This window comes from Crocuta crocuta, unplaced genomic scaffold (genome assembly GCF_008692635.1).
Source record: "Crocuta crocuta isolate KB4526 unplaced genomic scaffold, BGI_CrCroc_1.0 scaffold580, whole genome shotgun sequence".
NCBI classification, from domain to species: Eukaryota; Metazoa; Chordata; class Mammalia; order Carnivora; family Hyaenidae; genus Crocuta; species Crocuta crocuta.
Genome location: NW_027527940.1, coordinates 4,522,036 through 4,548,107, shown reverse-complemented (window position 1 = coordinate 4,548,107; position 26,072 = coordinate 4,522,036). Strand labels below are relative to the sequence as shown.

Genomic DNA, 26,072 nt, shown 5'->3' with positions numbered 1-26,072 from the left:
GGGGGGGGGGAGGGCAGCCATAGTTTGAAAACCTTTTTACTCTAGGCATTTACAGGTATACATTTTCCTCTGCGCATTACTTTAGTTGCATCTCACAGATTCTAATATGCTACATTTTTGTTTTCATTCATCTCAATGAGTTTTTTCATTTCCTTTGTGATGTATTCTTTTAGTTATTAAGGAGTATTTAATTTCCACATATTTGTGTATTTCCAAATTTTTCTTCCATTAGTGATTTCTTATTTCATTCCATTGTGGTTAGAGAACATGCATTTTTAAATTTATTTTTTTAATGTTTTATTCATTTTTTTGAGAGAGAGACAACATGAGCAGGGAAGGGTCAGAGAGAGAGGGAGACACAGAATCCAAAATGGATTCAGTTCTAGGCTCTGAGCTTTCAGCACAGAGTCTGATATGGGTGGCTTGAACTCACGAATCACGAGATCATGACCTGAGCTGAAGTTGGATAAGTAACAGACTGAGCCACTCAGGCGCCCCAAGAACATGCTTTGTATAATTTAATCCTTTCAAATTTATTCAGGCTTGTTTTATAGACCAATATATGGTCTATTCTGGAGAATGGTCCATGTGTACTTTAAGAGAATATGTATTCTGTGGTGTTTAGTGGTGTTGAGATATCTGTTAGGTCAGGTGGCTTATGGTTTTTTGGGGTTTTGGGGTGTTTTTTTATATAGTGTTGTTCAAGTATATTTCTTTGTTAATATTTTCTCAAGTTGTTCTATCCATTATTGAGGATGGGGTATTGAAGTCTCCTCAACTATTACTGAATTGTTATTTTGCCTACAAATCTGTCAGTTTTTTGCTTCATGCCCTTTGGTACTAGCTCTTTTGTTATGCATGTGTATAATTATTTTCTCTTCCTGATGGATTGACTCTTAAATAGCATTATAAAATGTCATTCCCTCGCTCTAGTAACTTTTGTCTTAAAATCTATTTTGTCTGTTACTAATATAACCATTCCAAGAGTATTTTATTTACTGTTTGTATAGTATACCTTTTTTCCATCCTTTCACTTTCTGCCTTTTTGTCTTTGACCTGAGCTGAGGTCAAGAGTCAGACGCTTCACTTTCTGCCATTATACTGTTTGTTTTTTAGAGATGTTTTTGTTTTTTCCTCCTTTATTGCCTTTTTTATATTTTTAAAAAATTATTGATTTTTTAATTTACATCCAAGTTAGTTAGCATATAGTGCAACAATGGTTTCAAGAGTAGATTTCCTAATGTCCTTACCCCATCTTCCCTCCCTAAACCCCTCCAGCAACCCTCTGTTTGTTCTCTATATTTAAGAATCTCTTATGTTTTGTCCCCCTTCTTGTTTTTATATTATTTTTACTTCCTCATGTTTATCTGTTTTGTATCTTAAAGTCCTCATATGAGTGAAGTCATATGATCTTTGTCTTTCTCTGACTAATTTCTCTTAGCATAATACCCTCTAGTTCCATCCATGTTGTTGCAAATGGCAAGATTTCATTCTTTTTGTTTGCCAATTAATACTCCATTGTGTATATATATATACATACCACATCTTTTTATCCATTCATCCATTGATGGACATTTGGGCTCTTTCCATACTTGGGCTATTCTTGAAAGTGCTGCTGTAAACATTGGGGGGCATGTGCCCCTTTGAAACAGCATATCAGTGGTATCTCATTGTGGTTTTGATTTGTATTTCCCTGATGATGACTAATGTTGAGCATTTTTTCTAGTGTCGGTGGTCATTTGGTTGTCTTCTTTGGAGAAGGGTCTGTTCATGTCTTTTGCCCATTTCTTCACTGGATTATTTATTTTTTTGAGTTTGATAAGTTCTTTATAATTTGGGATACTAACCATTTATCTGATACGTCATTTGCAAATATCTTCTCCCATTCCATTGGTTGCCTTTTAGTTTTGCCGATTGTTTCCTTCGCTGTGCAGAAGCTTTTTATTTTGATGAGGTCCCAGTAGTTCATTTTTGCTTTTGTTTTCCTTGCCTCCAGAGACATGTTGAGTTGCTGCGGCCATGGTCAGAGAGGTTTGTGTGTGCTTTCTCCTCGAGGATTTTCGATTAGGTCTTTCATCCATTTTGAGTTTATTTTTGTGTATGGTGTAAGAAAGTGGTCCAGGTTCATTTTTCTGCATGTCGTTGTCCAGTTTTCCCAGTACCACTTGCTGAAGAAACTGTCTTTGTTCCATTGGATATTCTTTCCTGCTTTGTCAGAGATTAGTTGGCCATGCCTTCTTTTACATTAAGTGGATATTTTCTAGTGTAACATTTTACTTCAAAATTATTTAAAATTTTTTTCTTTTTAATGTTTCTTTGAGAAAGAGAGAAAGCATGGATGAGGGAGGGATGGAGAGGGATGGAGGAAACAGAATCAGAAGCAGGCTCCAGGCTCTGACCTGTCAGCACAGAGCCCAATGCAGGGATCAATCTCACAAGCTGTGAGGTTATGTCGGACACCAGCTGACTAGGCCACCCAGGTGCCCCTTACATCAAAATTATTTAATTGTAGTTTTTGAGTTATTTCCTCTGTGGTTTTGTAGGCCTTAAAATAAACATCTTATCAAAATTTCTTCAAATTTATTCTAAGGAAATATAAAAACTTTACTTCTATATAGCACCATTTTTGTTCTTTCTTTTTTGTGTCATTATGGTTGCACATACTGTATCTAATTATGTTATATACCCAAAAGTACATTATTATAATTTTATTTCGTATAATTGTATGTGTTTTAAATGTCCTGAGAGAAGAACTGGAGTCCAGCATACATTAATTGTAGAGTTTGTTACATTAACCTTCTTTTATTTTTTTATTATTATTATTATTTATTCTCACNTCATTATTGATATATAAGAATGCAACCGATTTCTGTACGTTGATTTTGTACCCTGCAACTTTGCTAAACTCTTGGATCAGTTCTAGTAGGCTACTGGTGGAGTCTGTCCGGTTTTCTATGTAGAGTATCATGTCGTCTATGAAAAGTGAGTTTGACTTCCTCTTTGCCAATTCTGATGCCTTTGATTTCCTTTGGTTGTCTGATGGCTGATGCTAGGACTTGCAGCACTATGTGAAACAACAGTGGTGAGTGGACATCCCTGTTGTGTTCCTGATCTCAGGGGGAAAGCTGTCAGTTTTTCCCCGTTGGGGATGATGTTAGCTGAAGGCTTCTCATAGATGGCTTTGATGATGTTTAAGTAGGTACCTTCTATCCCGACTTTCTCTAGAGTCTTTATTAAGAAGGGATGCTGTATTTTGTCAAATGCTTTTTCTGCATCTATCGACAGGATCATCTGCTTTTTTATCTTTTCATTTGTTGATGTGATGGATCACACTGATTGATTTGCGAATATTGAACCATCCCCGTAACCCAGGAATGAATCCCACTTGATCAAGGTGGATAATTCTTTTTATGTGCTGTTGGATTTGATTTGCAAGTATCTTGTTGAGGATTTTTGCATCCGTATTCATCAAGGATATTAGCCTCTAGTTCTCTTTTTTAACTGGATCTCTGTCTGGCTTGGGAATCAGAGTGATGCTGGCTTCATAAAATGAGTCCGGGAGTTTTCCTTTGATTTCTATTTTTTGGAATAGCTTGAGAAGAATTGGGATTATTTCTGATTTAAACGTCTGGTAGAATTCCCCAGGGAAGCCATCAGGTCCAGGGTTCTTATTTCTTGTGAGATTTTTGATCACTTATTCAATTTCCTCACTAGTTATGGGTCTGTTTAGATTTCCTATCTTTCCCGTNATAAGCTTGTTTCTGTTTGTGATTAATTGTTTTAGATATTTAGGTGCTCCCATATTTGGTGCATAAACATTTATGATTGTTAGTTCTTCCTAGTGGATAGACCCTGTAATTATTATGTAATGCCCTTCTTCATCCCTTGTTATTGTCTTTGATTTAAAGTCCAGTTTGTCTCATATAAGTATAGCTACTCGAGCTTTCTTTTGACTTCTAGTAGCATGATACATATTTCTCCATCCCCTTACTTTTAATCTGAAGGTATCTTCCAGTTTAAGATGAGTTTCTTGTAGACAGCATATAGATGGATTTTGTTNGCAGAGGCACACAAACGCACAGTCAAATCCAACTAACATGCAATCCAAGAGGGAAAATGAAAAAGTTAAGAGAAAAGACGGAGGAGGGAAGGCAAATAATGGAAAATAAAAAAATACATAAAACGTCAAAAAGAAGAAAAGGAAATGAAAAAAGAAAACTGATGGACAAAGAACGGTTTAAAGCATATAACCGAATTTCCCAGCTACAATTAAATAGCCGGGTGTATGCGGTGCTGGTTGAAGAGCATAGAGAAAGAGAGAGAAGACAGGGCTGGATAAGGCAATATTGGAAATAGAATGAACAGGCAGAAGGGATAAGAAGCTTTTTTCAAAGAGCTAAAGGGTGGAATATGGTTGGATAGGTGAGAGAAGGACGCTGGTGTTTTCCAGAGAAACTATATAGTGTAATTATTCCTGAGGGTAAGAGATGAAAAGGTCGGTAGGTGTAGAATTTACATCTACAGAATGGACTAGATGTGACTGTTTAAGCAAGCCGGTGATTAGAGTTAATCAGGTCAGTGTTCTGGGGAAAAAAAGGGGGGGGTGGGGGGAGGGCAGCTCTCAAGCAGGGATGGGTGTGGTGTGATCCACTGCGTCAGGCGGGAGATCTGCCTTGCTGGTTGTGGGGAGTAGAGTGGCGGCGCTCCAGTCCCTTCTTGAACCAAGTGCTGCACCTCGCTTTTTTGGGTGTGTAACCTCCTCGTGGGGGGGGCACAGCCAAAGTGGGTTGCACTCTTTAACCCTGGCCAGGCCTAGTTTCCAAATCCCAGTCCGCAGGCACCACTGAAATTGCTGTGGACACACCTCGCAGGTGATCCCCTCGGGGCAGTTTCAGGCCTCTTGCCTAGCCCTGGGGATGGAGCCAGAATTGCTGCTCCCTTCTCCAAGTCCGGTTGGGGAGCATGGGCGGGGGTTTGCCTTCGGGGCCCGCCGGGCCCACTGGAGAGAGGGAAACCAGGTCGCTCTGTGTCCCATCACCCGAAACATGAACTCGCGGGCAAATCTCCCAGTTTTTAAGCTCTTCGCCTTCCCTCTAGAGTTCCTGCCAGCCAGGAGCGCGGAGGCCCTGTACGCACACGCGGTTCCTCCAGGAGTCCTGCCAGCCAGGCACAGTGGCGCGAAGGCACGCAGCTCCTCTAAGGGTCCAGCCCGCCAGGAGCACAAACTCCGGGAGGAGTTGGCTCGCGGGGACCTGGCGCGCAAGGATTTGGCACGCACGGTCCTTCTGTGCCCCGAGTGGAGGTTTTTCTGTTTCCCAGCGACAGGGACTGTGTCTTGACGGGTTGCAAACTCTTTCCCCTTTCACTCCCCGCAGAGGGGGATCGCCCCTGTCCCTAGACTCTCCGATTCTGGCCCGATTTTACCTTCCCCCCTTCCCCAGTTCGCACTCACGTTAGAAGGCTTTCTCATTGGATTCTGGGTCCTTTTTCTTCCAGTCTCTTGGGTTCTGTAAGGTTTCCTATGGCTTCAGATCTTTTCCGTGTGAGATATGGGGGAAAGTGGAATGTACAGAGCTCCCTACTTCCCTGCCATCTTGCCCCCTCCCAGACCTTCTTTTATTTTAATGTTTATTTTTGAGCCAGAGTGTCAGTGGGGGAGGGGCAGAGAGAGAAAGGGACAGAGGATTCAAGGTGGTCTGTGCTCTACAGCAGAGAGCCTGATGAGGGCTCAAACTCCCAAACCATGAGATTGTGACCTGAGCTGAAGTTAGATACTTAACTGACTGAGCCACCTGGGTGCCTGTTATATTAAGCTTATTTACTCTTTCTGGTTCTCCTCATTTCTTCCTGTGGATTTGTTATACCATCTGGCATCATTTCCTTACACTAATGTATCTTTGCTCCCACCTACTTCTTTCGTATTTATTATAATCAAATATATTATATTTGTATGTTATTGGCTCAACAATACAGTGATACATATTGTTTTATACAATTCCTGTTTAAATCAGTGAAAAAAATAAATATGCAATTACATTGTCCTTCATAACCACTTAAGTAATTACCTTTCAGCTATCTTTGTTTTTTCATGTGTATTCTCTGGCATTATTTTGCTTTCAGCCTGAAGAACATCTTTATTATTTCTTTTAAATCAGATCGGTCAACAACAAATTCTCTGCTTTTATTCCATCCGGGAGTGTCTTTATTTTATCTTTAGCTTGAAATACAGTTTTGCTAGATAAAATATTTTGATTAGTGTGTTACTTTCAGTACATTGACTGTGCTATCCCACTGCCTTCTGGCCTCCATTGCATCTAATGAGAAATCATGAGTTACTTGTTCTTCTTTCAAGATTTTTCCTTTAGTGTTAGCTTTTAGTATTTTGCCTGTGATGCATCTGGGTGTGAGTCTTTTTGCATTTATCTTGCTTAATTTTTTTCACCAAATTTGGAAGTAATTAACCATTATATCTTTAAATGTATTTCTACTCCTTTCTTCTCCTGGCACCCCCACTACACCTATCAGTGCACTTAATGATATCCCACATTTGTGAGGCTCTCTTCATTTTTCTTCATTCTTACTCTCTGCTCTTCAGAATACATAATCTCTACTGATAAAATTTCAAGATTACTGACTATTTTTTCTTCCAGTTCAAATCTATTGAGTCCCTGTAGGGAATTCTTAATTTGTTATTGTACTTTGCAAATGCAAAATTTCCATTGGTTCTTTTTTTTTTTTAATCATTTCTATCTTTTTATTCTCTGTTTAATGAGATAGTGACATACTTTTCATTCCTTATGTTGGTTTTTTTTTTAGTTCTTTGAACATTTTAAAAATATTGCTTTGCAATCTTTGTGGGCCACTGCTTTTATTGCTCACTTGTTTACTGCTACATGTAGGTCACATTTCCTTATTACTTTGCATGTCTCATAATTTTTTTGTTGAAAATGAACAATTTAGATAATATGTTGCATATATGATACATTGTGAAATAATAATTTAGGTACTCTTCTACTGATTCACTGCACCCAATATCACATTGATATAGTTTGCTTGGTCATTTCTTTAGAGATTTGGATGAACAAGCTCTGTGAAGTCTGTTTCTCTTACAGTGTGCAGCCTCTGCTATCCCTACTCAGATTTTTTCCCCTGTTTTTTTTATCATCTGTCTTGAATTCCTAGGAGTCAACCCTATGTCAGCATTAGATTCATTAATCAAAGGCTGTGCCTAAACCTCCTTGGCCTTTTAGATTTTTAGTTTTTACTCTTTGATGTGTCGCTTGAAGATTGCTATCACGGTTCAGAGGTGTTACTTTGCTCCACAGTCAGCCAGAGGACTAACAGATTGGAAGTTCCCTCTCTGATTGCTCCTGAGAAGGGCAGCCTTGAGTGTATGCACTCTTCCAGACTAACAGAGAACTATATGATTTGATTTGATTTGATTTGATTTGAATTAGCTTAATTTTTAGAGAAGTTTTTAGTTCACAGCAAAATTGAGGGGAAGGTAGGAAGAATTCCCATGTGTCACCCAGTCCTTACACATCCATAGTCTTCCCATTATCAGCATCTACCACCAGAATGATAAAGTTGTTATAACTGATAAACCTACCTTGACAAAAATCACCAAAGTTCATGCTTAACTACATTATAGTTCATTCTTGATGTTGTACATTCTGTGGGCTTAGACAAATATATAATGACATGCATCCATCATTATGGAATCATACACAGTACTTCTTTCACTTTCCTAAAAATCCTCTGTGATGTGCTTGTTCATCTTTTCTCACATCCCCCAATCCCTAGCAACCACTGATCATTTTACTGTTTCCATAGTTTTGCCTTTTCCAGAGTGTTATATAGTTGAAATCACAGAGTGTACAGCCTTTGCAGATAAGCTTCCTTTCACTTAGTAATATGAATGTTAAGTTTCTCCTTGTCTTTTCATTGCTTCATAAGCTCATTTCTTTTTCATGTTGAGAATTATACCATTGTCTAGAAATACCACAATTGATTAAGCCGTTTACCTACTGAAGGACATCTTGGTTGCTTCCAAATTTGACAATTACGAATAAAGCTGATATAAACATCCATGTGTAGGTAATTATAAAGACATAAATTTTCAGGTCTTTTGGGTAAATACTAAGGCTTGTGATTACTGGATCACATGGTGTTTAGTTTTATAAGAAACTGCCAAACTGTCTTCCAAAGTTGCTGTACCATTTTCTCTTCCTACTAGCAATGTATGAGAGTTTCTTCTGTTCCACATCCTCACCATGATTTGGTGGTGGTCTGGATTTTGGCCTTTCTAATAGATGTTTGGTTGTATCTTGTTTTACGTTTACATTTCCCTAATGACATGATGTGGAGCATCTTTTCATTTGCTTATTTGCCACCTGTATATTTTCTTTGGTGAGGTATCTGTTCAGATTTGTAGTCCATTTTTAAATCAGGTTGTTTTTTTTTGTATTGTTGAGTTTTAAAAGATCTTTATATGTTAGATAGCAATTCCATTATCAGATAAATATTTTCGAAATATTTTCTCCCAGTCTGTGGTTGTTTTCTCTTTCTCTAGACCGTGTCTTTTGCAGAACAGAAGTTTTTAATTTTAATGAACTCCACCTTATCAATTATTCCAGGGACCCTGCCTTTGGTGTTGCATCTAAAAAGTCATTGCCATACCCTGGGTTTTCTAGGTTTTCCCCTATATTACTTCCTAGGAGTTTTAGAGTCTTAAATTTTACATTTAGGTTTATAATCTATTTTAAGTTGGTTTTTATAAAGGACATAAGGTCTTTGTCTATATTATTTGTTTTAGACATCCAGTTCAACACCATTTATTGAATTTTATTACCTTTGTCCTTTGTCACAAAGATCAGTTGATTATATTTAGGTGGGCCTGTTTCTGCGTTCTCTTTTCTGTTCCATTGATCTGTATGTCCATTCATTGGCCAGTACCACACTATCTTAATTACTATAGATTTTGCTTTATTTTTCCAGCCTTATTGAGATAAATTTGACATATAATGTTTTATAAGCTTAAGGTATACAGTGTGACAATTTGATAGACTTAGGTATTGGAAAATGATTTTACTATAGGTTTATAGTGAGTTTTCCAGTTGTATAGTGTCAGTCCTTCAACTTTGTTATTCTCCTTCAGTATTGGCCATTCTATGTCTTTTACCTCTCCATATAAACCTTAGAATCCACTTGTCAGTATCCATTAAATAATCTGCTGAGATTTTGATTGGAATTGCATTGACTATAGATGAAGTCAGAAAGAACTGATTTAATACTTTGTCTTTGTAGGCATGAACATGGAACATGTCTCCATGTAGTTCTTTGATTTCATTAATCAGTTTTGTAGTTTTCCTCATATAGATCTTGTATATTCTTTGTTGATTTATATCTTAATTCATTTTTGGGGGTGCAGATGTAAATGGCATTATGTTTTTGGTTTTTTTTAATGTTTTATTTATTTCTAGGAGAGAGAGAGAGACAGCGTGAGCAGGAGAGGGTCAGAGAGAGAAGGAGTCACAGACTCTGAAACAGGCTCCAGGCTCTGAGCTGACAGCACAGAGCCCAACGCGGGCCTCGAACCCACAAACCGCGAGATCATGACCTAAGCGAAAGTCGGACGCTTAACCGACTAAGCCACCCAGGTGCCCCAATGGCATTATGTTTTTAATTTCAAATTCCACTTGTAACTTTGTATCCTGCAACCTTGCTGCAGTTGCATACTAGTTTCAGGAGGCGTTTTTCTGTCAGTTCTTTAGGATTTTGTACATAGACATCGTATCATGTCAGTCTGCAAACAGTAACAGTTTGATTTCTTTCTTCCTGCTATGTATACTTTATATTTCCTTTTTGTCTTATTGAATTAACTAGAATATCCAGTACAGTGTTGAAAAAGATTGGTGAGCAGGGACATTCTTGTCTTATACCTGATTTAGTGGAAATCTTTGAGTTTTTCACCATTAAGCATGTTAGCTATACAGTTTTTTGTGGATGATAAATTGAGAAAATCCCATTTCTGGTTTACCGAGAGTTTTTATCAAGGATAGGTGTTGGGTTTTGTCAAATGCTTTTTCTGTATTTATTGATATGATACTGATTTTTCTATTTTAGCCTGTTGATGTGATAGAATATGTTGATTTTCAAATGTTGAACCAGCTTTGCATTCCTGGGTTCCATCCCACTTGATCATAGTGTGTATATTTCCTTTTCTATATACATTGTTGGATTCACTTGGCTAATATTTTGACGAGGATTTTTGCTTTATATTCATAAAGATACTAGTCTGTAGTTTTCTTGTAATATCTTAGTCTGATTTTGGTATTAGGATAATGCTGGCCTCGTAGAATGAGTTAGAAAGGATTGCCTCTGCTTCTGTCATCTGAAAGAGATCGTAGACAATTGGTAGGTTTATTCCTTAAATATTTGGTGGAACCACCAGTTAACTCATTTGAGCCTGGTGCTTCCTGTTTTAGGAAGTTATTAGTTACTGAATCAATTTAATAGATATAGGCCTTTTCAGATTGTCTTTCTTTTTGTATGAAATTTGGCAAGTTGTGTGTTTCAAGGAATTGGGCTGTTTCATCTGGATTATCAAATATACAGGCACAAACCTGTTTATAGTATTCCTTTATTTTCCTGTTAATGTCCATAGGATCTGTAATGGTGTTTTCTCTTTAATTTCTGGTATTAATAATTTGTAGCTTCTTCCCCCCCCCCCACTCATTTAGGCTGACTAATCAGTTTTATTGATCTTTTCAAAGAACTAGTGTTTCATTTTGTTGATTTTCCATACTGTTTCTGTTTTTAATTTCATTGATTTCTACTCTGATTTTCTGTTTCTTTTCTTTCACTTTGGATTTAATTTGGTCATCTTTTTCTAGTTTTCTAGGATAAAAGCTTCTAGATTATTGATTTTGGATCTTTCTTTTCTGATACATACATTCAATGCTTTAATTTCCCTCTAACCACTACTTTCACTGCATTACACAAATTTTGATGTGCTATTATTTTCATTTAGTTAAAAACATTTTAAAATTTCCCTTGGGATTTCTTCTTTGTATCATGTGTTAAAAGTGTTTTAACACTTTTTTGTTTAGTCTCCATGTATCTTCCTGATAACTTATTTCTAGTTTAATTCCATTGTAGTCTAAGAGCAGACATTGTATGATTTCTGTTCTTGTAAATTTGTTAAGATGTCTTTATGACTGGGGTGGATCAGTTGGTTAGGCATCCAACTCTTGATTTCGCCTTAAGTCATGATTTAATGGTTCCTGAGATCAAACCCCACATTAGGTTCTGCACTGACACCTCAGAGCCTGCTCAGGATTCTCTCTCTGCCCCTCCCCTGCTCGAGTGCATGGGTTCTCTCACTCGGTTTCTCTCTCTCTCTCTCAGTATCTCTCTCTGTCTCCTTCCCTCCCTCTCTCCCTCCCTCCCTATCAAAATAAATAAATAAAAACATTTTTCTTTCAAAGATGTGTTTGGGACACCTGGGTGGCTCAGTCACTGAAGCGTCTGACTTCATCTCAGGTCATGATCTCAGAGTTTGTGGGTTCGAGCCCCATGTCGGGCTCTGTGCTGACACCTAGCTCAGAGACTGAGCCTCTTTCAGATTCTGTATCTCCTTCTCTTTCTGACCCTCCCCTGCTCACACTGTCTCTCTCTCACAAATAAATAAAACAGTAAAAAATTTTTTTTAAATAAAAAGATGTGTTTTATGACCTAAAATGTGATCCCTTGGTGAATGTTACAGGTGAACATGAGGAAAATGTGTACTCTGCTTTTGGATGAGATTAGTTTGTAGATGTTAATTATATCCAGTTGATATGACTGAGGGGTGTATTTGAGTTCAACTATGTCCTTACTGATTTTCTGGCTACTAAATCTGTCCATTTCTGATACAGGATTAAGTCTCCAGCTGTGATAGTGGATTCATGTATTTCTAATTGCAGTTTCTCTTTACAAGCCCTGCCTCAGGAATAGGCTCAGAGCCTGGAGCCTGTTTTGGATTCTGTGTCTCCCTCCCTCTCTGTCCTTCCCCTGCTCACACACACTCAGTCTCTCTCAAAAATAAATAAACATTAAAAAATTTTTTAAGTTTTTATTTTACCTTTACTTACTCCTTCATTGTTCTTACTTGATATAGATTCATGTCTTTGACCTATATTATTTTCCTTCACTCTAAAGCACTTCTTTTAACTAATTTTGCAAAGCAGGTCTCTTGGCAGCGAATTCTCTCAATTTTTATTTATCTGAGAAAGTCTTCATTTTCCCTTCACTTTTGAAGGAGAGTTTTGCAGGGCACAGAATTCTACTTTGATGGAGTTTTTCTCTTAACACTTTACCCCACTCTTTTCTTGCTTGCATGGTTGCTAAGGAGAAGTTAGATAGAATTCATATCATTATTCCCCTATAGATGAAGTATTTTTTTCCTCTGGCTACTTTGAGAATTTTTCCTTTGTCTTGGATTTTCTGTAGTTTGAAAACAGTATGCTTAGATGTAGTTCTTTTGTCATTTTATCCTGCTTGGTATTCTCTGAGTTTCCTGCATCTGTGGTTTGGTTTCTGACATTAATTTGGGAAAATTCTCTGCCATTTCTGTTCTGTTTTGTTTTTAATGTTTGTTTATTTTTGAAGGAGAGAGAGACAGCATGAGCGGGGGAAGGGACAAAGAGAGAAGGAGACAGAATCCGAAGCAGGTTCAGGCTCTGAGCTGTCAGTAAGGAGCCCAAAGCAGGGCTCGAACTCATAAACTCTGAGATCTTGACCTGAGCTGAAGTTGAATGCTTAATAGACCGAGCCACCCAGGTGCTCCTGCCATTTCTGTTTTAAATTAGTGTTGCAGTTTTTTCTTTCCTGCTTCCCCTTGACATTCCCGTTATGTTAACACCTTTTGTAGTTGTATTATAGTTGAATACTCTATTTTCCTCCCTCTTCATTCTCTTTGCTTTTTGGTTTTCATGGATTATTTTGCTGTGTCCCCTAGAGCAGAGGCTTGTCCCCCTAGAGCAGAGGCTTGTCCCTCAGCTGTGTCCAGTCTACTGATAAGCTCATCAGAGGCATTCATTGTTTCTTTTATAGTTTTTATCTCTAGCATTTGTTTTGGTTCTTAGGGTTTCCATCTGTCTTCTTTTGTTGCCCATCTGTTCTTGCATGCTGTCTACTTTTTCCATTAGATCCCTTAGCATATTGATCAGAGTTGTTTTAAATTCCGTTTGATAATGCTCGTATTTCTGCCATGTCTGATTGTGATGTTTGCTCTGTCCTTCAAATTGTGATTTTGCCCATTGGTATGCCTTATAATTTTTTCTTGATAACCAGACATTATGTTCTAGGTAAAAGGAACTGCTATAAATATACCTTTAGTAATATGGTGATGAGGTATGGGAGGAGGGGAAACAATCTATAATCCTGTGGTTATAGGTCTCAGTCTTTTAGTGAACCTATGCCTCTGGACTGTGAACCTCTCATGTATTTCTCTTTTTTTTTTTTCTTAGCCCATATTTGGGACATAATGGGTGGAGTGGGCTAGAGTTGGATATTTCCCTTCTCCCAGATCAGCTAGGCTCTGATAATATCCTAGTAAGTTTTGCTCTGCTTTACCATTTTCCCCTGAGGAGAGGCTTTGTTAAGAACAATATACTCTAGCAGATTTCAAAATGATTCCTATTCCTCTCCCCCAGCTGGAAACACAGAGGAGTTTGTTCTAATATTTACTGTGGAAACCTGGTTGAGCTTCTGGAGGCAAATCATATATTATGGAGAGGTCCCCCTGGACTGGGTCCTCCTGGAATTTTGAACTCTCAGACTTGTCTACTGTGAGCTTCCAACAACTTGTGAATTAAATTTTTTAATGTTTCTTTTTGAAGAAGAGAGTGAGACAGAGCATGAATGGGGGAGAGGCAGGGAGAGAGGGTGACACAGAATCCAAAGCAGGCTCCAGGCACTGAGCTGTCAGCACAGAGCCCGACGTGGCGTTCTAGCTCACAAACAGTGAGATCATGATGTGAGCCAAAGTTAGACGCTTAGCCAGCTGCGCTACCAAGTTGCCCCCAGTTTGTGAATTACAGTTCAGGTTTTCCTACCCCAGCGATGGTTCCCACTCGTGAGTCTGTTCCAATAAGCTATTGCCTCCTGTATTCACATATAACTCCCAATCTTGGGGACAGCTATTTTCCTCTCTTACGGATCCAGGAAGTTGCCGATTTTTCAGTCTGTAGAGATTTTTACTTGTTATGTTGCAGTAACAACTTTGAAGCTCCTTACATGCAAAACTGGAAAATAGTATACTATGATTTTATCTTCAAGCCTGGCTTTCTAAGAGTTGCTCTTGGGTCAGAGCAGCTTATTGTTCAACTAGTATTTGGTAAGCAGTTGTGCTTAAGCCCCTGGTGCTTCCTCCCTGTGTTGATAGATCAATGTGGGGTCTGGGGAATGATTTCAACACCGCCCTCATCCCCTGTTCTTTTTGCCCATGAGTGGGTACAGCTTAAGCCTATGTGCAGAGCCTTCCCAACTTCCAGGATTGTCTGTGATTCCAGGAGGGCTCTTTTTGACTATCTTTTCTCTGGGTCTCTCTGTTAAATTTCTGGCTGATCTACTCTCTGGCTGCTGGGCAGAACTTTTATGCCATTGAACAGGAGCTAGGGGTGGGACAGCATTCCTCTTCTCCCAGAAGAACACCCCTGTTCTGTGAGCAGGGGGCCAGGGGTAAGCCCTGGTTGTCAGCTTCTCCCTCCAGGTGTTCTCAGCGTGCTGTGCTTAGGAGAGAGTCACTACCCGACAAGTAGGGGATGGGGAAGAAGGGAGCCTCCTTCCTCCCAGCTGCTGTCCAGAATAGAGCTTCTTTCAGGGCAGCTTTAGATGAGGAGCTAGAGAAAGAGGGAGCCCCTGTCTTCTTAGCCATGTCTACCCAGAGGAGAACTACCAGAGTAATGCCTCCATAGCACAGCACAGTGGTGGAGGAGAGGGGACAAGGGAGCGGAACATGTTATGATACATATACAACAAACTCACTGTTTTTACTGAGATTTAGGAATTTTCTTGAATAAGTGTTTCTCCATTTGCTATATGCCCTTACGACAATTTCTAAAGATTTTAAATGATTGTCCTTTATCATTTTCACCAGTTAAAAAGTTGTTTTGCTGGGGAGAGGATATGCCTAGCTCCTTGCTCCTCCACCATATAGAAATCCTGCCCTCCACAGAGGAGGCACTTCTGGGGATGAGCACTGGGTGTTATATGGAAACCAACCTGACAATAAACTATTTGTAAAAAAAAAAAAAAAGAAGAAGAAGAAGAAGAAAAGAAAGAAATCCTGCCCTGGTTTGAAGTTTAAAAGAAAATTCAATAACCTTTTGAGCTAAACTTTTGACTTTTTTTGTTTAGTATTAGTATAGGAAAGACTACACACACACCACACACACTACACACACACACACACACACACACACACACAGCCTTAGTAATACATTCGCCTATTTAAAAGCATTCCAGTGCTCACTTCAGCAGCACATGTACTAAAATTGGAACAATAAAAGCACTCCAGTACTATGTGCAGCAAAACCTTACATTCTCATCCCTCTTTTTCCAAAGGTAACCACTATTAACAGTTTAATGTGTGTGCCCTTAGGGATTCTTCATAACTTTCAGAGAGAGAGCCTCAGTCTATGAAAAAATTAAATAAGTGATACATGAAGCACTTCAGTGCTGCTGTGAAAATCACAGTTTCCTATGTTGTGTTTCTAGTCACTCATACCTAGAAAAATTCCTTACGGAGCAGATGATGGAAAGGAGAGAAGATGTATGGCTTCCACTTATCTCCTATAGAAATTCATTAGTCACTGGAGGTGAAGATGATAGAATGTCTGTGAACAGTGGAAGTAGCAGCAGCAAAACTTCCTCAGTAAGGAATAAGAAAGGACGACCCCCACTTCACAAAAAACGAGTAGAAGGTAAGTCTACTTGTACCCTATGAGACAAGTAGTTTGCTTACTATTGTAAAGGTAAATAAAGTGGCAAATCTGTTGAAGCAAGGTAATACTGTTAAGCATATTATTTCCTTGTATATTGTCACATACTCAAAGGTTAGAACAAAGTGGAACAAAAAAGGGTCAAGGACAAAGAAGTTGGAAGAGAATAAAACACAGAGGAAGATAGGTACAGAGAAAAAGAGAAAACAGTTATGAAGGTTTATAAAATAGGTCCCCCATATCATAGTCCCTCCAATATGTTAAAATTGAAAATAAGGTAATCATAATGTTAATTATCAAAATTCATCCTAATATAGAAGAGATTCTGATAAGTTGAGGGTAGACCTGTGCAGCAAATTGAACATACCAAAACAGCTTTCGATTTCTACCCCAGGATATAATTTATTTTTGTGCATTAAAATAATGAAAGCTGACTCTGATTTTATAATGTTCATGCACTGTGGGAAACAAGGAGTTGAATTGTCATGAAAATGTGATCATGGGTAATTATTCATATATCCAAAAAGACTAAACATTGCTTTATTAGAGCATTACTCTTAAACTAAGAAAACTCAAAGTAAAAATGTTTATTTTCTCAAATAACCTTCCCCCATCTCCACACTTTTCCTAATAAACGTTCTCCAAACCAAGAGAGGAGGGCAGTGATCTGAATCCTGCTCCACTGCTCCTTTTTTACAGCCTTCTATTTACCTTTCAGCATCATACCTCTGCTGCCTAAAAACTAGTTGACTCATGAATGCTTTGCTAAAACCTGCAGCAAAATTAGAGTTTAAATCTGTTTCTTTCATCATTGGGGAGGCTGTATTGACTATTGACTATTTCAGAGTACTAGAATTCAAAGTTCTAGAATTCACAGTTGGCTTCTAGTTTTAAGCTATATGACCTTTGAACATGTTACTTAATCTCTCTGAGCCTCAATCACTGATCAAATAAAGGATGATCAGAATACCTATCCTGTCAGCTATTATAAATATTAAATGAGATACCCTAAGTGAAACACTTAGTATACATGGAGTTTATAATAGCACAGAGCTTGGCACAAAGGTAACATGGAGTAAATGTTAGCTGCTGTTGTCAGTGTCCTCAGTATTTCAAAGAAAATCAAAGATATGAAAATATTTATAGTATTTCATGCTCATGGATTGGAAGAACAAGTATTGTTAAAATGTCAATACTCCCCAAAGCAGTCTACACATTTAATGCAATCCCTATCAACATAATACCAGCATTCTTCACAGAGCCAGAACAAAACAATTCTAAAATTTGTATGGAACCACAAAAGACCCTGAATAGCCAAAGCAGTTCTAAAAAAGAAAACCAGAGCTGGAGGCATCACAATCCTGGACTTCAAGATGTATTACAAAGCCATAGTCATCAAGACAGTTACGATACTGGCACAAAAACAGACACTCAGATCAATGGGACCGAATACAGAACCCAGAAATGGACCCACAAATGTATGGCCAACTAATCTTTGACAAAGCAGGAAAGAATATCCAATGGAAAAAAGACAGTCTCTTCAGCAAGTGGTGCTGGGAAAACTGGACAGCGACATGCAGAAAAATGAACCTGGACCATTTTCTTACACCATACACAACAATAAACTCAAATGAAAGACCTAAATGTAAGACACATATACATACAAACATACATCTTCTAGATATAGAGATATAGGTATTTTTACTCATAGCTCTTCTTAGATGTAACATTTCATATTCTCCAAAATTCATCAAATTCTTGCTGTGTACCAGGAATGTGCTTTATGTGCATTATTAGCATTTAATCATTTATTTGACTAACATTTGTAAAGCACACACAGTGCCACATAAATGTTTTATAAATGAACTCTTGAGTTCAACATTATTATCTGTATTTCACACAGAAGAAACTAAAGCTTAGACAGTCTGCATAACCACACATAATTCACTAATGGGGCAGTCAGTATTACGATCTTCAGTATTACCATGTCTGGACCAGATAACTTAATTTGGTAGTTATTAAACTGCAAAAAAGAAGACTTGCTGTGTGTGAGCTTGAAATTTACCAAGCGACTAAGGTAAGTCATGTGCCCAGAATCCCTAGGCAGCAGTTTCATTTGTTTGGAAGAAAGATGAGAAAGCTTTGTAAGAAGTGTCTTCATTGAGGAACGCTTAGAGGTTAGCAGGATCGCCTCAAGAAGAGTGAGTTCTTCCTGAAGTTAATCATTCATTTATTAAGTTTTTACCAAGCACCTAAGCACCTTTCAAAATGCTGGAGATAAAGTATTGATAAAAATGCTCATTTNGGGGTGATGGGGATGGGGAAGGGCACTTGTTGGGATGGGCACTGGATGTTATATGGAAACCAACTTGAAAATAAACTAAGGAAAAAAAAAAAGTGCTCAGGGGATGCATGGGTGGCTCATTTGGTTAAATGTCCAGCTCTTGATCTCAGAGTCCTGAGTTCAAGCCCCATGTTGGGTTCTATGCTGGGCATGAAACCTACTTTTAAAAAAAGGCTCATAGTAGATGGCAAGACAGAAGCAGGCAATTTTAGTTCAGCAAGGGAAGTGCTCTGGTGGCCCCAAAAAGATTTTCTGGGAACATACAGGGAGTGATCAAACTCTTAATGAATCAGGAAAGATTTTCTGGGAAAGATGGTATGTAGTAGAGCTGAAAGATGGGTTTACCAGGTTAAGAACCTAGATGGTACCTTTCTTATAATAAAATTTTAAGTGCAGCAGAAGATAAAAAAGTTAGGAATTAACTAAATGTTGAAAGAATAAAAGAAGATGAAACCTCTTTTTGCTGGTTAAAGATTCAGTAGTGAGTTTCAGATCAGTGAAATGACCTTAACAAGACAATAGGTAAGTATTTGCAGGAACTGAGAAGCCGATCTAGAACATACACATGTATCTTGACAATTTTTGAAACACTGAGATATGCGATGCTTGATGGCACATAAGGAACCTAACATGCACATATCTCTGAGACTTAATGGAGAAAGAAAAACAGTAGGATTCATACTGTGTACTTTGTGATTGAAATTTTTTTTTAGTTCTTCAGAAAGAAAAGCAGAGTGATACTTTTGAGTCTACCCATATTAAGAAAATAACTTAGAATGTTTACAGTAGAAACTATATAATTCTATAACTTTATATCAGACTATAGATATTCAAATAATAGTTTAATCTGTTCAGATCTTCGTAAATGATCTTCAGAATAAGGAAGAAATACTTCCTGGTCCCTTGAAGAAATTTAATTCTAATTAAAGAGATAACCTATACACTTGACAAATGACCTGACAACACAGGCCATCGTATAATTAAATCCTTAGTAAGTAGGAATGATTGTGTATCCTCTAGAAATTAAAGGAGAATGGGAAGTGGGGGCTGAGTAGAGTGAATGAGAAGGGCTTCCCTAAAGAGGTAGAACTTAACAGCATGAAAACGGTGAGCCTCTTAACCCATCCCCATATGAATAATGTGGCAGAGTTTTTTCTCTAGTGACCAATATCCCAATTTTGCAGTGGGATTTGCTGATTTCTCAGTTAAAGGCCCACCAGACTTTAGGTACTGCTACATGGGGCCCCTCCTAGACCCAGCATATAGGCCCTTTATTGCTTGAGCAAAGCAAGGTTACAGGAGTCTCTGCCTGGCCCCATTCTTCCCCTTCTGTGGTTGAATTAATCCTTATAAATGGAGGGACTCGGAAGACAGAATAATGTTAGGATGTATGAGAAAACTGACTTTTGGAAGTTTAGTAACTTACAGAAAGTCACACAGGTGAGTGGTATAACTGGGATTCAAACTAGACAGTTTAAGCCAGAAGCCGTGCTCTTCTAGTCTGTGCTATAATTTCTACCAGAGTTCATTCTACTAATGACACGTTGTGACTCTAACTGGAATTTTACAGATGAAAGTCTGGATAATACATGGCTAAACAGGACCGACACCATGATTCAGACTCCTGGGCCCCTGCCAGCACCACAGCTCACTTCCACTGTACTGCGGGAGAATAGCAGGCCTGTGGGAGAACAGATTCAGGAACCTGAGACTGAACATGGTTCTGAACCTGACTTTTTACACAAGTAAGTAGTAAAAATTTATTTTCTTGGCATAAAACCTATAATTGTTAAAGAAAAACTATCAAAGAAAAACTTTGTTAAAGCATATTATTGGTCAGTTCATGACAAAAAACCACAAGCAGAGGCTAAATGATTTATTTCAGAAGATATATAATAAGTCTTCCCACACTTGTGGATATCAGTTACTCAGAGTCCGGAGACCTTCAAAACATGGTGTGTCACTAAGTGCTGATTTCAGTTGGAGTTTACAGATTATCATTGGGCAGGTCTGTTTTTTCTCAGGGACTTGCAAAAAAAGACATGCAGGTTACTTCCTTGGAAAGAAAGCCTAAGAATTTCTGCTGTGGTTGTCCTAGTCTGAACAAATAAATAGACTATTCCTTTTATCATCCATGTAATTAATAGTACTTTGTCTTGCTCAAGTTTATATTTTAAAGTTAAACTGTTAGGGATTAAGGTATTTGTCAAGATGTTCGAGAAATTCTGAGAACAGTTGCCTTTTCTCTAAGAGAATTGAAGTCTTACCTTTTTCCATGCTAGTAGTAATTAATGTTTTCTAGTACCAGGGCCCCGAAAGTTTTGGAACAGGCAAGATGATAGTATGACTTTTGCTATAAAAGAACTTTATCTTTGTTGTATTCCATCTATCTTTGAAATTCTCCTAGCTTCTTGTGTTTGTATTCATAATGGGAATAAAATGCTGTGATTCACTCTGATGGAAAAGAGAATTCTCACTTGAAGTCAAAACATTTAGCAGGTTGAAAATGGAAAGAGGAAGGGTTAGAATTTTTCAGATCCTAGGTTTGCTCAAAGGATCTGCCTTTTTTCAAAGCTGAAAGGATAATCGTTGTCAGACAGCCACTGCATAAGAGCATTCTTAGAGGGTGGATTCTTCCTTATTTGAGCAGCCTTACTTCCCTGGTCTGTTCTTCCCCTCTGTGGTCTACTTTTCCCTGCTATAGGTTTATAGGTTTAATCAAGGTGGTAACCCCACATGATATAAAGACAGCTTCTCCTGTGGCAGATGTTACCTACTAAAAATCATTAAGGTAGGGGCACATGGGTGGCTCAGTTGGTTGAACATCTGGCTTCAGCTCAGGTCATGATCTCATGGTTCATGGGTTCGAGCCTCGTGTCAGACTCTGTGCTGACAGCTCGGAGTATGGAGCCTGTCTTCAGATTCTGTGTCTCCCTCTCTCTCTGACCCTCCCCTGCTCATGCTGTCTCTCTCTCTCAAAAATAAATAAAACATTTTTAAAAAAATAAAAATCATTAAGGTTTACATCCTGTAAAATTTCCAAAAAGCATGTTTATGCAAGTGTCCATGTGCCAGTAAGTATAGAGGACAGGTGAAAATTCGGCCCAGCATGCACCTGAACCCAGATTCTTTCAGAAGGACTGAGAAAACAATGTGTTAATACCTTTCCTTGTTCAACTCTGGAGAGCTCTGCCCACAAGGCCAGCATCCGTTCTGTCCCTTAGGGGACTGGCTGTCCAAGCAGGAACACTGGTTCCAGGTCAGCAGCTGGATACAAGGTCTCAGAAGCAGTTTCTTGTTTGGCTGAGATTTGGGGAACAAAGCTGGTAAATTAAACAACTGCAGGGGAGGGAAAAGTTTTACTCAACCCTCTGAGGATCCCTAACTGGGTCTGAAAATTAAATGGATCAGTAGAAAAGCATACCCATTTTATTGAATGTTTTACATGTCCAGGGGAGCTTTCAGCAGAGAATGAAGGCCTGAAGAAGTGACCAAAGCAGGGAGCTTTTATACCTTTTAGACAAAGAGTAAATTTGTGAAGAATTGACAAGACAAAGAGATTTAGGGACTATGTAGTCCATATTTTCCTCAACTAGGAAGGTAAGGTTAGTTTAGTAAGGAAGGATTCTTTGCACATTGCTCTGGTGTCATCTCTGGGTTGATAAGCATCTGTCTACCACAGAACAAGCATTCATCCTGCCTTTAGGCAGAAAACGAGGAGGTTTTCTGTATTTACCACTTCTTCACTGCCTTCAGTTCAAAATAACTGTTCTCTCAGAAGCAGTATTTGGGGTGACATACTTTGGTTTCCTTTACACCTAACAACTACCCACAGCCAGCTTCTCTTAGAGACTTAGGCATCTCTGGGCAACCAACTGTCATTTCTGCAAAGGTAGAACCTTCAGTAATGATGTGTCTCACCCATGACTTGAGTAAATCCAGCTAACTCCCCATACATGGGGATTAGGCAAGCCAATGGTGGCCTTTTTAGCATGGGACTGATGAGCGAAATTCATCTTTTGCCACAAATGACTAATGTTTTCCTATTCCCTTAGTCCTCAGATGCAGATCTCTTGGTTAGGCCAGCCAAAATTAGAAGACTTAAATCGGAAAGACAGAACAGGAATGAACTACATGAAAGTGAGAACTGGAGTAAGGCATGCCGTGTAAGTATTACATCAAGTGTTGCAAAAACATGATGACTATGTGATGCTGGTCATTTTGTGGAATGATTGGTTTCCTTTGACATTTGGTCTTAGAAAAGTAGTTAAGGTCCTAATTCAGGATATGCTAGGCCATGTAGAATAGGATTGGAGGGTATGGGCTGCTGAGGCTTTCAGCATTTAAATCCTAGTGCTGCCACTTGCCAGCTATGTGGCATTGGGTAAACTCTGAAACCTCTGTGCCTCAGAGTCTTCATTTGTAAATATGGGATAATACTACCAATCACATAGTATTGTTTAACACATATTTGTTACTGCATTTAAATTGTACTTCTTTTGATGAGATGAAATCTTGAATAAAACAAATGATCCTTAATAGTTCAGGATCATAGTTTGTGGATTTTAACTGGAAGGTGTGCTTTCATTGATTAGAAGACCTAATATAAGAAAGAGCCAGGGCTCCAGATTTGATGAGTCTGAACAGCCTTCTGACCATGGTTTTTCCTTATCAGTCGGGGCCTAATGGAGGAAGATGCTGAGCCCATCTTTGAGGATGTGATGATGTCATCCCGGAGCCAGTTAGAAGATATGAATGAAGAATTTGAAGACACCATGGTTATTGATCTGGTAAAGAAATTCAGTACATTTTCTTCTTTTAAAATATGTAAAGGCATTGGTGTAAGATGATCATCCTCTTGTTTGCAGAAGCCCATGGGGAGGGGGGAGAGGTGTGGAAGTGGTAACATAGAATAGCAGCGGGTAGGACCAATTGCATGCTTTTTAGGGCATTTGGATGAGCTGTGTTTCTCATGCCTGCTTTCCAAGCAGTCAGATTGTAAATTTCTGGCAGTAATAGAAACTGGTTCCTTCCCTTCTTGAGAAGAGGTTCACACTATATCTGCCTTTCAGTATAGTGTACATCTGGTCTCTGAAACACACTTGGAGTCTGATGGTATAGAGTGTGTTCCAGCATAACAACCAAACACAGAACACGGACCATATTTGTTCAGTGTGAAAAAAACATCTTTGAAGTAAGGAAACCTGAATATGGCCTAGGTGTAGGTGATATTAAATTATTGACTTTGTCATGGAGAGTAATGCATGGTGGTTATATATATTTTTTTAATTCCATCAGAGATACATATTGAAGGTAGTTATAGGTGAAATGACATAGAAAAAAAACAGGAGACTCAATGAAACAGATTGGCCAAAGATTTGGCAGTTGATGCAGCTAGGCGATGGGTACATGGGAGTTCATCATACTACTTCATGTATTTAGAGATATGCTAGGACAAATGCGACCGACTCGGTGGCTTAATAGAAATTTTCTCACAGCTCTGGAGGCTAGAAGTCTAAGATCATGGTGTCAGCAAGATTTATTTCATTCTCTGCCTTCTCTCCTTGATTTGTAAAAGTAGCCAGTTTCTCCCTCTATCTTAATGTGATCTTTCCTCTGTGTTGAGGATTGAGGCGCCTGGGTGGCTCAGTGAGTTAAGCAACCAACTTTTTATTTTGGCGCAGGTCATGATGTCTAAGTTTGTGAGTTTGAGCCCCGTGTTGGGCTCATGCTGACATGACAGTGCAGAGCCTGAGTAGGTTTCTCTCTCCCTTTCTGTCTGCCCCACCCATGTTCTCTCTCAGAGTAAGTAAAATAAACTTTAAAACTATTTAAAAAATTGTTTTAATGTTGTTTATTCATTTTTGAGAGAGAGGGGGGCAGAGAGAGAGGGAGACACAGAATCCAAAGCAGGCTCCAGGCTCTGAGCAGTCAGCACAGAGCTCGACACAGGGCTCGAACCCACAAACTGCGAGATCATGACCTGAGCCGAAATTGAACCACTTAATCAACAGAGCCATCCAGCCGCCTCATATATTTTTTAAAAATTAGAATCAATCCCTATGACCTCATTTTACCCTTATTACCTCTTTATAGGTCCTCTGTCCAAGTAACAGTCACGTTGAGGTACTGGTGGTTAGGACTTCAATGTATGAATTTGCGGGGACATAATTTAGCCTGTAACATTTTGCTTTGTCGGTTTTGAATGTTCCATAATGAAAAACTTCTCTAAGAAATGTAAAGGCAATCATGTCCCTCCAGTCTCTCCACTCCCATCACTAACTTTCCGTCTGCCTACTTTGAGGAATTCAAGGATCGATTTTTAATCATTCCATGATTCAGAGGCATGTTCTATGTTTGTAGGACCCCTAAATTATATGCATTTACATGTTCAGCTTATTCATTGTAATTTGAAATATTTTTTTAATGTGTGCTCCATGCAAAAGCCACATTCTTTTCGTTTCAATTTTTTATCTTTAATAGCTCTATTTTGTGATACCATCAGAAATATTAGCTGCTTATTATCACAGTCCATTGTCTTAATGTATCTTACGAAAACATTTTGGCTTCTCTTTCCAGCCCCCATCAAGAAATCGGCGAGAACGAGCTGAGCTGAGGCCAGATTTCTTTGATTCTGCAGCTATCATAGAAGACGATTCAGTAAATGTTAAATTAAAATTATTACCACTTTCTATTTATGGTTTCTAGGTCTTGTTTATGCATGAAATTAATTGTATTTTTCATTTTTCTAGGGATTTGGAATGCCTATGTTCTGAAGTCTGAAGAAAATTTACAAATCTGGAACTCTATTATTTAGAGCTAGAGGCCTATATACTGTGATAGCTTGTATGGGGGAGAAAACACTTTTGATGTGATCTGATTTGTTTTTTAATCAAATGATTGAGGTCAATCCCTTTTTGCAGTGACAGAAGAGGAGCATGTAAATTACCCAAGGGAATGTTGGTGAATGTCACCTCAGAAAGACTGACCTGAAAAATCATTTGTGTTCTAATATTGGACTCATCCCAGTACAGATGTGTGTGTTTTTCTGGAGGGAGGAAAAAATTTTAAATTTTTAAAACAGCTGTCAAGATAAACACTGTTATACACCTGTTTTATGAAAACTCAGCATTGAGTAAAAAAAAATATTTTTAACTTTATTTTCCTGTTGTACAATTTAAAAACCGTTTTAACATTTTGCCTTTTTATGTTTTAAAAGCTAACCATTTTTATTAAACCTATGAGTAAGCAGCTCATCCTAATTGCTGAAGAGTGTTTTGGAGCTCACTGGATTTGGTTGACCTTGTGGAATACAGAAATGCGGAGGAGCAGAATATCAACAAGCTAAGATGAAATTCTGACAGTGCATCTCTGCCAAAAACCACACCCTCTGTGGATATGGATTCCCAGATTTTATATACTCTTGAATAAAAAGGTTTATTTTTATTTATAAGGGGGCATAAAATAAGAAATGTCCAGGCAGCCATTTTCCAACAGATGCTGTACACCATTCATTTTATATAGAGTAGGGAGATTCAAATACAGTACATTTTCTATTGGTATTTGTTCTGTGCATTTTTAGCAACTTCTACCAGCAAATAAAGTATTCTCAGAAAAACAAAAAGGTTCTCAAGTTATCAGTTTGCTGTTTTTACTACTTATTTCATGCCCTGCCAAATTCAAGTTACATAGACTTCCGTTTTCTTAAAAAGATAATCATGAAGAACTTCTTTGCCATTCAA

The 26,072-nt window shown here is 38.4% G+C and overlaps 1 protein-coding gene across 3 annotated transcripts in view; it reads left to right on the top strand.

Annotated features, from left to right (window-relative positions):
- The window catches only part of STAG1 (STAG1 cohesin complex component), a 422,866-nt gene extending 397,376 nt beyond the window's left edge, over positions 1-25,490 (top strand). For all 3 annotated transcript variants that reach the window (XM_077752340.1, XM_077752338.1, XM_077752339.1), the window contains 6 exons: positions 15,763-15,968; positions 19,901-20,075; positions 22,386-22,496; positions 23,006-23,120; positions 24,910-24,990; positions 25,083-25,490. In XM_077752340.1, coding sequence (XP_077608466.1) covers positions 15,763-15,968; positions 19,901-20,075; positions 22,386-22,496; positions 23,006-23,120; positions 24,910-24,990; positions 25,083-25,106 — 712 coding nt within the window. In that variant the 3' untranslated portion in view covers positions 25,107-25,490. The remainder of the gene's footprint in view (positions 1-15,762; positions 15,969-19,900; positions 20,076-22,385; positions 22,497-23,005; positions 23,121-24,909; positions 24,991-25,082) is intronic.
- The last annotated feature ends 582 nt before the right edge of the window (positions 25,491-26,072 follow it).